The sequence below is a fragment of the Lissotriton vulgaris genome, chromosome 10, assembly GCF_964263255.1.
Source record: "Lissotriton vulgaris chromosome 10, aLisVul1.2, whole genome shotgun sequence".
In the NCBI taxonomy this organism is placed as follows: Eukaryota; Metazoa; Chordata; class Amphibia; order Caudata; family Salamandridae; genus Lissotriton; species Lissotriton vulgaris.
In genome coordinates, this window is record NC_141698.1 from 827,223,894 (window position 1) to 827,239,401 (window position 15,508).

Consider the following 15,508-nt stretch of genomic DNA (forward strand, 5'->3'; position numbering starts at 1 on the left):
CCACTCTTGCCATTATGCCACATCCTATATGATATGTGCATTGGTGGTGAAACTGCCAATAAAAGACATATGACTCCAATTATTTGCAAACATCTTTAGGGTGCGTGGATGGATTCCTAGCTAGTGTGCCTGTTTCACAGACTTCTTGAGTGTCTGGAAATATGTCAACATACACTGCATGTTAGTTGTGCACAGATGTGCGCTAGGTTGTTGTTTACAGTGTTAGTTGTTTGTGCTTGGTTTGTTTACATTGGAGACTGATAAACCAATTAATTTGTTATCACCTCCCTCCTTGGCCGTCACCTACCCAATCGGCCTTTAGACAGACTTATTTAGTCTTTCCCTGTTGTCTCTTCCCCAATCCCCCCCTTCTCTCCTTCCTTGCCCCCACCCCTCTACGCTCCATTTATTTTGCCCTCCATGTTTCTTTAATTGTTTTTCCCATTGAGACCGAACTTTTTGGCCAATGCCCGGTGCAGCTACCTCATAGCTATAAAGAAGATGGGTTTTGGGACTTCCCCCCGACCGTCGCCTACCCAGCCGGACTTTGGACAGACTTTCCTTTCATCTCTCTGCCGTATCTCCCTCCTAGCCCTTTACCCTTACCCCCTTCCCCTCTACACTTCAATTATTTCGTCTTCTATGCTCTTGCAATTGTTTTGTCTAGCAACTGATGTAAATTGGAACTGATTTAATCTGGTAATGTAATTTTTGTTGAACCTCATGTAAAGCGCTTTGATACCTCCAGGTCTAGCCAGCGCTATATAAAACTCTTGAATAAATAATAAATAAATAAATCACACTATGTGAAGGACTGCACCATTCTACACCTATTTAGGCTTGTTGGCTTCCCTTATGGTTTCCTTATAGTGGGCGTGAAGCTCAGTTGTGGTGTGTCACTTGTGTTTGTGTTCTCTTCAAGGAAGTACCAGTCTCTGCTTGAATGGAGTGAATTCAAGTGGACCATCAACACGCATAATGCAAGCTGAGTAATCCCCTCTCACCAAACCATGGGGACAGGCAGCCAGTGGAAACAGATTAAGGACGGAGTGGCACAGGCCTTTAATCTGTACTCCTGGAAGATAATATACCAATCCCCTCAAGAAATATCAATATAACATACCATAATATATACATAACATAATATTAGTCTCACAAAACAGCGGTCATTCAGTTACCCGTAAGTGTTTGTTTGTGATTGTGTTTATGCATGTTATGCATTGACACTTTTTACTAGATAACGGTATTATCTGTGAGGGCACATTACATGTCACTCAAGATAATGGTTCCAAGCATCAGAAGTTACTCTCCTATGGGGATGACTCTGGAACATGCACATCAGAGGCCACATTGGAGCTTTACATCTATTTGTTTGTTGGCCTAGAATGCACAGTAACCCAGAGCCCTGTCTTGAAACAACAATGCTCAGGCTTACTTAGGTTTTTCTGCCCGGTCTGTTCTCCTCCCGGATATGCCCAGCAACATCTCAAGCCCATCACAGCTAGTGCTTGTGCTGAACATGTAGCAAAATGGTAATCTGTGTCATGAGACATCTGATAAGTGCTCTGCTTATGAACCTCTTTTTCTCCTAACAAGAAACCTACTGTATCAGCCAATATTGATCCCCAGGGTCCATGAATGACCGGCAGGAGAGTGGTCTGGTGAAGGTGGAATGCGATATTGCCCTCTTCTAAGACCAATAGCAATTTTAGGTTTTTGACTTTGCGCCATTTAGCTGTGCTGCATGTTCATGGGACTGTATGTGTACTGTGCGGAGAACCTTCGACACCTCTGTTGTATGCCTTACAATTCTTGAGATATTCTGGTTGGGATGTCTGGTTTCACACGAAAACTAATCTAAGGTCCCTACTATCCCATGCTGGGCTATAACCAATCCAGTGTGAACATTGAGTCTACCAATGATTCCCTCATTACAAAATGTCCCCATTTGACAAGGATCTGCATACATGTTTTGATCCATATTGCAGCCCCTGAATGTATTCAGACCTGCTGATGTTTAGTGATTTGTCCAATTTGAACTGTTATCAACAGCACAGATCTTGTGTTTTCATAAGTAATACGTCTAATTGGGCTGTGATTTAATCGTGTGTGATTGTTGTGCCTTTCCGCCGCACTGAACCGGATTTTGAGGGCTACCAACACCTCCTGCGGTAAGCCTTAATGTGACCTCAATCTTCCATTATTGAGCATGGCATACAAAGAGACCTCTTGACAATCCAACGGGAGCGCGTTCAGTGCTTCATCTGTAGGAGAATCCTTGCTGGTGCCCAAAGCTCTGTTCTGAAGTCCTTGTCGGCGTATTACATGTCTGTGCGCGGAACACCAAGGCGGTATAGTCTTCAATCCACTTTATACCTCTTTAATCCACTACCACCAGACACCCCCTTCCCCATTACCTAACCTTGCAGGTTCCTTCTTTCTCCCTCAGCGGCGGGTTTTCTGTCTTTCTCTTCCTCCTCCCTTCCTTTCTGTGTGTTTTTCTCTCATGCTCTCGGAAACGTACGATCAGGTAAAATAAGTGCCGGTCGTCCCCACTGGCAACCACCTGCTCAAATTAACCACGGACTGTGCAGCAGTATCTACGGCACTGGGGCTGCAGTGGTACTCATTCCTTATGAAAAGGATGTATTGCGATTAGTTTATGCTTTGAGGAATACCTTCCAACTCAGAATGATGATGTACATTTGGTATACACGGTGTCTGGATTACTCGTGCACTAGAAAGAATACAATCTCGATTTAGATGCATTGCACAGAATGTTGCAATAGCGTAGAAACTTTGTACGGCTTAGGCAGTGCTTTGAGGGGATAGGCGTTTTTTTGTTTGTTGTTATTATTTCATTGAAAGCATGTCATTTGTTCACCTGTCATGCACGCGCCTCTCGTTTTCCAGGCAGATATTGTTTGCGCTTCACATTTTCCACTTGCGCAGACTGCCTGGCACCGTCCGATTTTTGGAGCATATTTATTATTTAGAGATATATTCATGTGAGTGGTTCTCCTGCGTGTATTTTTTGCCCGAGGCAAAGAGTCTTACTTTATTTAGTTGAATTTTTTATCCTTCGGCTGATGCAGTGGTGACATGAGCTCTGGTACCGTAAATGCTATATTAGCTGGAGACGTGATTTGAATCCTGATGTGCAGTGTTTTGGTGAATTCCCAATATGTACACCAGCGACTATACTCAGAAACGATACATTTTAGTAGAATCAATTTCTTGCATAATTACAACAATTAACCAAGATTGGAATTTCAAAACACGATACCCTGGTGTTTCATTGCTGTGTTCTGACGTTTCCCTCGGTTCATTCGTGATTTTTTCTATTTCACGAAAACAAACTTTTATAGTGTAAACTTACAAATCTAGTGTTTTCATTAGATACTTTCCGACTATCTAAAACATTCTACCTTTGTCAGTCCCCCTTACAACTTATTAAGTGTCCCAGAGACATCATCATGTGTTTTGATGATAGAACATTTAAGGTAAACATTTGCATATATAGTTTCGGAGTAAGCTTTGCTAGTTCACGTTTCAGGTTAAGTAGTTGGTAAGTATGAGTGTTTCTGTGTGACACATAAAGAATAATGGTTTGTAAAAGTATGCGAAATAAATAGAACAATAATTAAAAACGAATACAGTGCATGGGTTCTCAACTCATAAGTGCCGTTTTCTGGGAACAAAACACGATTTGAATATGCCCTTACTTCTGAATACACAAACACTATAGAAGGTCGATCAAAACGTGCGGCGACCAGTTAGTTTTGATTTAATCTATTTATTTTTTTCTGTAATTTTTTATTGAGTAAAAAAATATATATTTACATGGAGCGAGGGATATTCATAAGTGAAAAAGAAACAGAGAGAGAGGAAGGAAGAAAAGAGGGAAAGAAAGGAGTGCCGGGAGGGGGGGGGGGGGGGGGGGGGGTAATAGTTTGATTGTCCATGTTCTGTTGGTCTTGTTTTATGCCTCCTCCTTTGCGACGTTTCGTTGTTCGTTGGTATTTCTTTCCCCAACCCCGGACCATGATGAGGAGGGGGGGGGAATAGAGGTCGAGGTCGATAGAGAGAGTACATGGTACGCAGGAACGTGTGTCCCTTCTGTAGTGTCTGGATTCTGCGCCTATGGGGGTTTGTGCGATGTTAGGTAATGGTCTAGGGGTCCCCACATGTTCGCTTGCCTATGTGTTTTCGGTGAGTGTTTCGCTGTGATATTGTCTGCCCCCCTTAAGAACGTGACCCAGTTGAGCCATGCTTGGGGCGCGGCTTTTGAGGTGTCCTTCCAATTATTTAGGACCGTTTTGACTGCTGCCATTAGCAATAGGTCAATGAGGTCGCAATCTTCTTTTATCTGTTCCTAAGAAGACCCTTTTTCATGTCTCTCTATACATATGCTTGGGGAGCACTTTTTTCTCTCTAATTAATCTTGAATGAGCCCCGCCCTGTAGCAAGGCAACGCAATAGTTTTGCTAGCATAGGAACCACGTCTTACTTTCAAATGTTTCACATATCATTTATAGCTGATAAAGTGTGCTCGCTACAGGTGGGATGACGTGTGTATGTGTGTGTGCCTAATGATGGAATAGAAGGTACAAATAATGTACTCTTTCATTAAAGGTTGCAGTGGAAATGAATTTGTGGGAGAAATGAATGTCACTGCAAGGTCAAGTAAGCATACATGCTAACCTGCCTAACCAGGGCATACCCATAGATACTATTGAGAAATATGGGGGTGTTGCATAGCGCATTGGCAGGAAAAACTAGTTACGTTATGTTTCACAGGAACTACGTAAAATAAACACTAACAAAGTCAGTAGGACTGGCTTAAATGTGCCAAGGCAGATACACTCGAGCATTCATATATGCTTTTTACATGTGTTGCATTCACAAAGGCTGTTTATCCCAGTAAAACCTATTCTAGTGACTTTTCCAATGCTGGGGAAAGGTACCAAAAATAGATTGCTTTCTGCAGAGAATGCCTATAGGAGATGGAGAAAAAAATGTAACAATGTGATGATTGAGTGTACTTTTCAGATGTAAAATAGTCCCTCATGCATTCCACGGTCGCTCTTCCTGGAAAGCAGAATGATATAACAAACAGCCAACAGCACAAGATCAGAGAGGTCAAACCCCCTCCTTTATAATATTATTTAAAGAATGAGTAACACTACGCCTTACGGACAGATGCGCTGTCAGGTCAGTTCTAATACCGACCAGAAAAATTTGTAGAACTAAAATAGGAAAACGAAATACCCTAAATTTGAGCAAGAACATTGGCGGTGTTAGTGAAGCGGTCATTAGAAATATATGATTATTCTACTATGGAGGAGATTGTTTTTTAGTTGTTACATGTATATGATGAGGGAAGTGAGAAGTACATGGGGTGCAAGAGGCGCAGTTAAAGGGGATCATGAGAACAATTCAAGTAATGAGGCACCGCGAATGTCAAGGAGAAGGGACAGGATGCTTCTTTGAACATCAATAGTGGCACCTGTTCTTAAATGTTTCAGCTATTCTGATGTTGTCCAACATTTACTTCATTTGCCTGATAAAAGCAACAATGTGATTGCAACACATTCAGGACTCTCAATTGGCATAACCTTCTCTCTTCACTTCTACATATCATTGCATGTTCAATAGAGCCCTGATATCCAGCCCTTTTCGATTGCTGGATGAGTGTGTCTGAGAAGCTCGTGATCGAGAGATAGAGCTAAAGGAAATTGGTTAGAAAGCAGCCAGAACCCCAAAAGGTTAGTTCAGTGATTCTGTGAAAACTGAGCAACTAAGCACAAGTGAAACACGGGGAAGATGGGGAAATACATATTCCGCGTCCAAATGCTGCATTTACAAACAACAATTATAAACCTACAAAATAGCTCTGAAGGTAACCAAGACCATCTGTATCAACTCATGCATAATCAAAGCCAAAGTTCTGCTCGTCAGTTGTTTGAAGTCAACAACTTCCTTAATCTACACTAACATTCAAGTAAGGGTCCAATTTTCCAAAGATTGTGTGACCTTCTTGCTAGCTTTTTCATAGATAAACCTAAATCTGTTGTTGCAGGAATAAGCCTCAATCATAGTCCTCAGGAAGTAAGACTGCACCCTTCCCTGCTTCCCAGGGTGGGACTGGATTGGCTTGCGTCTACACTCTTTACTGGGGAACAGGTTGGTCTTGTTGTTGCTGTTATTAAATCTTGATCATCAGTGGGTCTTCAACTCTGGCTAGTACAGATTAGGTGACCAGGTTTATTATTGTCTCCTTACTCTCCAGGGTGGTTCCTAAGTGGAAGGAAGAACAATTTGCTCCCTTCACAAACAAATTCAACATGGATGCAGGAGAGGTCAACAACTATTGCCTTATACGCCTGCATTCAACTTCTTTCAGAAACTAGTAGCTAAGCAGCTGTCTTACTTCTTCTAAGGAAGCAATGCTCATGCCAACATGGGCTTCCAGTGAAGTTGGAAGACAGAGACATGTTTTACTCTTATTACTAACTGACAGTCAGGTTTCTCTGAGCTTTAACAAACTGGAAGCCAATTACAAGGTAGGTAGTTAGGTCTCAGGCAATACATGATATTCCAGAGGTTGCATGGTTAGAATATTGAGTGAAAAAATATCATACTACAAAAATGTTGTAGCCAGAATATTGTTTAGCTCCAATAAGGATTTACAGGTAAGTACAGATTTTGTATTCTTAAAGCCACATCTGAATAACTTAAAGATATCTCATGCCACAGTTCATATAAGTGGAGTTGAGAATAGTGAATCTATACTTACGTATATATTCTGACCGCCACAACATTGTTGTGGTTGATGTTCTTGCTACACTATTACTGTAAAATGATATGTAAAACATGATATTCCGGTAGAATACTGTTTCAGATACCACTGATCACATGTATTTTAATATGGTTTTCTAACCTGACTCATCCAGCCAACAAACAGACATATATTTGGAACATGGTTGTGGCCTTCAGGGTAGATATAAATCTAATCAATCTATTTTTTACACTCAGTTTAACCATTGGTCGTTGTGACATATTCAGATACAGAAATGAGCAACAGAAAAGCACAGAGAACATTATTATTTAGATCCATATGATGCAGTGGGTGGTCCCAAGCAATGGACACATTTTAGATACGTCATGCAGATAATATCAGGCCTATTACATTGTTACAAAGACATGCGGACCGAAGACAAACATAACAACAAGTTTCTGCATTATTTTTATAGATTCTTAAGCAACCCAGCAATCTCAGTTTTGCTAGCCATTAGGAATAAGTAGTTCTTTGTTATCCACTCTATTATAGATAATAGGGAAGTTGAAATGGTTGAGTGTCAGCACAGTCTTCTTGGAGATCTAGAACGGTCTTCATATCATCAGCATCTAGTTGATTTCTCAGACAATGATCCTTAATGAGCCATATCAGATGGATCATAAATATCTGGTCTAGAGTATGAGAACATCCGTCCACATTGGATGAGAATCCTGTGCTCACTGTTAGAAATGTGGTACCACACATTGAGAGTAAAAACTGCTATGTCTACTATAGTGTGTAAAGATACCAAGTTTGGGTCTTTAATTTTTTTTTATGACACTCATTTTCTGACTTCTACCGTCCACAACACTACCAATAATCCCTAAGATTGGACATTTGTATTATCTCATAAGTCATTCTATCCATCATACCATGAATTACCTTTTAAAACTGTATATCCTGAAATTCTTCCTTATCTGTCAAATAAAAAAGCAGACCATCTCAAAGAGAGTTACAAGGCTGATGCAAAAAAGAAGGATAATACATGTAAGTGGTAGTGATCATAGGACAAAACATTTTTTACACTTTAAAGGTGAAAATATTGTAATACTTACTGAGACAGGAGAAATTGCAACATATGAGTATAGCTTGTAGCCCACCTTTATAACGCATCAAGATACTGAGAGGCCACTGCATGCCAAGCACTACAACACATTTATTTCTACACGCAGTAAGTTACAATAAAATAAGTTGCAACACATTACAGTTAAAACGTAATTAAGGATTAAGGGTGGGTGGGTTTAATGGTGGTTGGTGGTGTTTAGAGGGGCTTTTAGGGATCAGGCATCGGTAGTGGTAAGGGGTAAAAGGGGATTTTAGGGTTTAGGGATATTTAGAGGTAAGAGGAATTAAGGTTATTTTAGGGTTCAATGAGGGGTAGTATTATTGAGTAGCTGAGGATGTTTCGGGTTCCTGGATAGGTGGTGGTAAAAGGTATTAGGGGGTTCTAAGGTGTAGGTAAGATAGTGGTAAGAGGTAGTAATGGATTTTCAGGGTTCAGGTATGCTTACTGGTAAGAGGTAGGTAGGAATATTTAAGGTTTATGGATGGGTAGTGATAAGGAATAGTAGTTTTTTTTACTGGCTCAGAGTTGGGGAGTTGCAAGAAAATTTGAGTATTAAGTGGCGAAGACTGATTTAAGATAATAATCACAATTCTTTTCAGGGTGAACCACTAGTCACAAAATAAACCCATGTTTAAACTCCTGGAAGCTTAGCACAAAGCAGTCAGGGTTAACTTAGAGGCAATGTGTAAAGTATTTATGCAGCACTTAAACATTAATGCAATGAAAACACAACAAAAGAAAAAAATCAAACCAATTTAGAAAAATAGAATACATTTTAATAATAAAATGACATAAATAAATGACACCAAAATGACAAAATCAAAAATACGTCGAACCGGAGATGTACATTCATAAAGTTTGAATTGAAAATAGCAACACAAAGCACTAATCAATGTTATTTGGTCAAATCTAGAGCAGGTCAAAGTCTACAGTCAGGCAGACTGCAATGGAACGTGTGTCAGATACAGGAACTAAGTTCATCCCAGTGGAGAGTTTACATTCTAACTTAGTCCTGTTCACATGAGGAGCCTAAGTCAGAGCTTCGCTCTGGTGGTGAGGTCATTGTCGGTGCTAAGAGCTGGTGTCAGTCGGAGGTTTGAGTTGGTGAGAAACGTAGGGTGGTTGTTGTTGATGTTAAGAGCACTGCACAGATGAAGTCCAGAGTCAGTAGCCAAGTAGGATGCGTTTACGTTGGATGTATGTCCACATTGGCCTCCATTAGGTCCGCACGCCTTTGTTTGGAGAACAGTAGCAGTTCTTTATCTATGCAAAAAGCCGAGAACATCTGGATTTTCACCTGGAGATCAATTCTTGCAGTTTACAGGTTGGAAGAATACACTTTGGCACCAGCCAAGGGTTGAGGACCAGGGGAGGTGCCTCTTAAGGGTCAGAAGTGACTACAGGAGGAGGGCTGAGGCAAGTCCAGTTGGTGCTGGTCAGTTGCAGGCAAAGTCTCTGGAAGCTTTTTGTGCCCCGTAGCTCAAACAAAAGGTCAGCAAACTGACCCTTGGAGTCACTTTGCGGATCCTGAGCTCAAGGCAAGCAAGTCCAGTGTTCCTTCTTCAGACAGCAGAGCAAGTATTCTTCTGAATCTTCTCAGGTCCAGGATTGCTCTGATAAGAGTTTCTGAGGGTGCCACTTTTATAGTCAGTGCCAGCCTGTCTGTGGGTGTCACCCACTTTATCTAACCCTAACTAGTTCTCGTCATTTCTTCCCGTTCACCTGTGTGTGGCTCAAATCTGTCTAGGGTAGCAAAGGGCAGACATGCCCAGGTGCGAACTACATTTGCCAGTGACAGGGCAAGCACCTACAGAAGTCAGGAATTTGGTGAGCACAACCCTCAGGCTGCTCTTAGAAGCTCGGGAAGGGCTGAAAACAAACCCTCAGGCCATGCTGCTCAGGAGCATACCACACCTAAGGCCCTTTTGTCTCCTATCTGAAAGGACTGCACATCACACCACATAAGAGCAATGAAGTGTAATTAGGTAACACAGTGTTATTATCTGTGGGAGTTAGGCTTTTTACATTGAAAAACACATTTGGATGTTTTTCACTGCCAATACCTAAAAAAGTAAGTACACATGCACTACTATTTATATTCCATGCATCCTGCCCGGTGAGCCTTTAGGGCCTACCATAGGGGTAACTTGTCCGTCTTAAAAAGGAAGTTTTAGGCCTGGCAAAACGTTTTATTTGGCTCGTCAAAATGGCAGTTTTGCACTGCACTATAGGCTGCAGTGGCAGGCCTGAGACATGTTTTATAGGGCTACTGTAGTGGGTGGCTCAATGAGAGCTGCAGCTCAATAGTAGAATTCTAGTTACTGTACTCAATATGGGTATTACCATATACTGGGGACTTCTAAGTAAATTAAATGTGCTAATTATGGGCAGGCCAACTTTATCATGTTTAAGGGAGAGAGCACAAGCACTTTGCTACTGTTTAGCATCGGTAAAGGGTGTAGATTCCTAATGTCAACAAAAAGGGGGTCAGAAAAAACAGGGTAGTGAAGGCAAAAAGAATACCATGCCAAAGGTGGACAGGTCTAGCATTTCCTTTTGCAGGTATTTTCAATATAGTCATCCCTTCAACCATATATTAAAACATTCACTTCCATTGTGTGATGTTAGTTCAAAGCAGATTGTACATTGACAATGCTTTTTATAGTGTACTTGAAATCTTAAATGAATGACTACAAAAGGCACAAAACACTGTCGCAGAACCAGCTCTAGGGCACATATTAACTAAAGTTTCCCCCTGGGTTTGAATTACTTTTATAATGTAAACCCAGTGCAAAGTATTGTGGCAGCATCTACTTTCAAGCTCAAACCAGTGGGTATTCCATGGGTCATAGATAGCGTTATAATGTAACCACCCATGCGTTTACACATGAGTCTCTATTTACTAACAATTGGAGACAGCGATTTGCTCCAAAACCTTACATCTCATTGAGGCAGGTATAACAGAGGAACAATGTTTTAATTTCTTCATATTTATTCAATATTGAATGTGTGTTGCATTGCACAGCACACATAAAAAGTGTGAACAGTGTTAAACTTAAGTTTTTGTACTGGAGGGTGTCCTTACCAGTACAAAAACGATGCTTGACAGAACGCATACACCCTTGCACAAATGTGCAGGGTGTATGCGTTGGTGAATGTCCACCTAAAGTACACCAGTGCTGGGGAGAAAATGTCAGTTACAAATCTTAATAGATATGACACTGTCTTTCACTCTCCCTTTGCAAAAACCCAGCGTAGCACCTTTGATTGTTGTACTGTGTTGCATCAGATTTCAACAACAACTTTCCAGATTTACAGGATCACTAAAACAGAATCAAATGTAATCTTCTCTTCCTTGTCCACAAAGTAACTTTGGGTGGAGAGCGTGTTACTGCTGCATACTGTGCCCACAGTGTGTCCTGCACTGGATCTGTGAAAAGCTACACAAACACTTGCACGAAGCATGCATAGAGAATGAATATGCAAAACATGCACTAGTGAAGTATCATCATTATAATTCAGCATTTTTACGCAACAAGTCTGGCAGCTGGTTTAGATTGCGATGATTGTTAAATTGTTTCCTTGCAAATAGCAAGACAGGAAACGGTAGCCCAATGTTAACGTGGAATTTATAAAATGTCCTTATTCTCGCATGCAGAGACGTCTGATGGTTGTCACAGCAACAGTAATTTTGATCCTTGTTTTTTTTTCAGTTTAATTGAGATATATTTTATTGTGAAGGCCTATACCTGGAGGGCAGGAAAGTACTTTGCAAAGCACAGGGAGTACCTAGTGAGACAAACTACAATATCTTCAGAACATCCCGCACAAATTGCTCATAAACTGAATCGTAAATCTGCACTTGTAAAAGTGCTATTTCTCACAGACCATGATTTGCGATGTTTCCTTTCTCCCACAAATCAATAGTACTGCGCATCAATGTCTGTTTTTAATATGTATTATTAGGTAAATCATTAGATTTTTTTTGAAGGCTGCTGTTTCACCAATGTGTAATTGCAAATAGTTTATAATTGAACACTGTGTAAAGGCAATCCAAACATGCAAATGAAGATTCATTGTCTTCACACCCAAAACATTCCCCCCCCCCCGTGGATAAACCCTGTTCACTACAACGCGATAAACTTTGATGGCGTTCTGTTGCCTTCACACACTGGAAAAGGAGTTACTCCACCTCTTTGTTGGAGTTAATCTATAGCTATTTCCAGGATAGGAAGAGAGAGAAGAATAGTTTGTTAACCATTACAAGCTCTTGCATTTGTGGATGTTCACAAACTCTCAAAGCAGGATTGCCTTGAAACTCCCATTTCTCACATTTTGTGTGGGGATTTAATACTGTGTTATTGTACACAGTTTAGGGCATACAGTTTAGCAGTAGTAAAACAATTTATACCTGTCAGGTATGCTTTGGGGACAACTGGCAGGCATCAATGGAGCCATTTTCAGCCATAAATGTTGACTCAAAATTGTATATGACTCAGGGAATTAGGCCCAGAGTATTCATTGGCATTCACAAATGACATTGTGACATACCTGTAGCTTACATCTTGCTTTGCAATTGTTCATGATGCCTGTCTTTATGTTTCTTAGGTGGTCCATCTGGTAGATATGCAATTGTGCAAAACCGGCCTATCATCGACCCCACCCACCGGATAAATGACAGAGACTACATGGGTTGGATGGATTTTGGACGCCGCAGTGCTGAAGAATATGAATACTCCTCCTGAAAGACCATGCCCCTCACCAACATGCACCACCCTCTCTGTACAGAAAAAAACATAATTAGTTGTCTTTAAAAATAAGTGTTCTATAATATATTTATTATGTACTTGATGTAAATTTGTTTGTAAAACTTTACAATGCAATACATAAGCAGATTTTCTCATGCAATGTCCCTTTATTCTTGGTTTCTTTTCATGTCATGTTGATGCCATATTAAACTAGTTTATTTCGACATCCATTGTTCTGTCAACACAAGTTGTTAGAAGTCTCATCATAAACTGCGATAGAAATAAATCCTGTGTTCTAGAGAGCCACACATGTGTGCACATGTATTTTAGAACTTTTGGAGAAATACATCATACTTATCGGTTTCAAGGACTCCAAATGCGGGTCTGTGAAGCAGAAATGGAACTATTGAACTAATCAGATAGTATCACTGGTATCAGCATTGAGATTAAAACTTAGTATTAGTTACTTGTGTTAATTCCATTCATTGTTAACAATGCTTTGTATAAAAAAGAGGCACCTTTTATTGACAACAGTTTGCATCCTAAGAATTGTTCACCTTTAATAAGTGGCTTAGTTAAGAAAAATCTTTTTATTGTTTAAGTATGTGTGAAAATGTTGCTCAGTTCAACTCATCAGAGAATAAACAGAACATCATGCTGTTGTAATGACTGATACATGTTTCATTCTATGGTAAACCTGAAAGTATGTTTGCACACCAGGGTTTGTAAAATCTTGTAAAAGGTAAGCTTATTTTTGACTAACGCCAGAAGTACTGAAAGTACAATATGCTTTAAGGCATGTCTATTTCTCATTAAATTCTTCTTTTTATGTCTCAACATCTCTTTTTGGCCTACACATTGTGTATTGTTAAATTTCTTGCAGCCATCATTGAAATATTTTCTGCCCATATGAATGTCTTTCTTTCGCTACATCTCACATGCAATGTTTTAGTGAAGGGTGTGTAAAAAATAAAGCACAACACATTGGGAAGCCTAAAGTCCAAATTGTATTTAATGCAAAACAGGCAGCAAGGATAAAGATCATAAAGACAATTGGCATTTCAACTGACCAGGGCTCTTGCTAGAACTGTTCACGTGGAGCTAAGGGCCTGATTATGAGTCTGGCGGTCTTGCGAGCGCCAGACTCGTGGTGGCGCAGGAGTGGTGGTCCACCGTATTGCCGATTATGATTTACAAAGCAATATTGGCAGTGGTACGCCTGATGCGCCTGGGAACAGTCGCCTCTTGTCGAGGAACAGGAGCGCTACAACGCAGTCCTGCTCGGCATATTTTGAGCCCCGCCATGAAATAGCTGGTGGTGCAAGAACAAAGGAGGTCCTACAGGGCCCCCATGTTCCCCTTGCCATGGGGATACATTCAGGGAGGCACAACACAGTTCTAGCACGGCATGGACGTCAACGTCCATGCCGTGCTGGAACCTTTTGGCTGTTCCTATTGCGGTGCCTGTTTTCAAGGCATCGCCATGGGAAAGGCCAAAGATCCGTCAACTGCATTATGAGTTGCAAATTTGCATAATACGGTCGGTGGTGCTCGGCGGGATTTGGCGCAGCGGAGGCGGCATTGCACCGTCGCCGCTGCGCCAAAGTCGTATTCAGGCCCTAAGACCTATAAACATGTAAAATTTGACCTTGTATATATACAATTTCTCTCAATTTAAGTCAATGTTTTATCACCGCATGGAAGAAGCAATATTTGTATTTGCTTAACAGTGGATATACTTGTGAATACATATATGATTATTACAATTTATCTTCATGGGTGTATATTTACATAAAACAAACACATTTGAAGAATATTTTCCACAGATGAGTAACTTACATCAATAATGAGTTAGAGAGGTTAAAGGTAATTAGGTATATCTGGTAGAAACAGTATAAATACAAATGGGATCAGTTTGAATCTGCAGACATATGACCGCTTACAGACACAAATATATGACTTTTGCAAGTCACAAAAAGTTTCCAAGTTATTCCTGGAAAATTCTGAGGTGTGCTTCAAAAAAGGTATTGTGAATTCCTGGCTATGACTGTACTTTGGCATTTCACCATTATAATTGTAAGAGTTGAATCCCACACTTTACAGGTATTGAATCCTTTCCAGATATGTATCCAAATAATCCATACTACCAAAGTGTTCACGCTGATCCATGTTTCCAGGCAACACACCACCTTACCTACTCACAGAGTCAATCAAGCGCACTATTACAGTATTGGTATGAAATTGACTTTTTCCCAGTTGGTCATCATTATTTTGGTAGCTAGCTTAGGGACGATATGTTGCAATAAACGTATTACTTTGTTCCTTTGTAATTCGTTGCCCTAGCACAGAGGCTTATAGGTACCAGGATATTGTCTCCTGAGACCTCAAATGTGAGCAGCATCACAAGCTGCACCTTTAACCAAACATCTTTGACTGGATCATAAAGACTATTTTGACAGAAATATTTAAGAGTCAGCGGTACTTTTTGCACTGCTTAATGATGGCTAATGCATTAGATTATGTACTATTTATTTTTCATAGTAGTATTTTATTTAACAAAGTTTTATACAATAGCAAGATGCATACAACATCTTAGGAAAATATTTAGTTACCATCAAAACTGGGTTTTAGCTGTTGAAATAAATACAGAATTGTACTTCATAAACAAAAACGCAGTAATATTTCAGAAATTCAGAAAAGAGAAAACATAATCTGATTTGAAATACGGAAACACTGTAGGTGAATATTTAAGGTTCTGCAATATATATATTTTCAGAATGTCCAAAATCTGTAAGAAAAGCAATGACATGCACAGCATAAAAAACTAAATATAGGGATTTCACAAATGAACAA

The 15,508-nt window shown here is 40.2% G+C and overlaps 1 protein-coding gene across 1 annotated transcript in view; it reads left to right on the forward strand.

Moving 5' to 3' along the window:
• CCK (cholecystokinin) overlaps positions 1-13,492 on the forward strand; it is a 77,355-nt gene extending 63,863 nt beyond the window's left edge. Inside the window, exon 3 of the mRNA XM_086941741.1 lies at positions 12,516-13,492. Coding sequence (XP_086797867.1) covers positions 12,516-12,652 — 137 coding nt within the window. The 3' untranslated portion in view covers positions 12,653-13,492. The remainder of the gene's footprint in view (positions 1-12,515) is intronic.
• Positions 13,493-15,508: the final 2,016 nt, after the last annotated feature.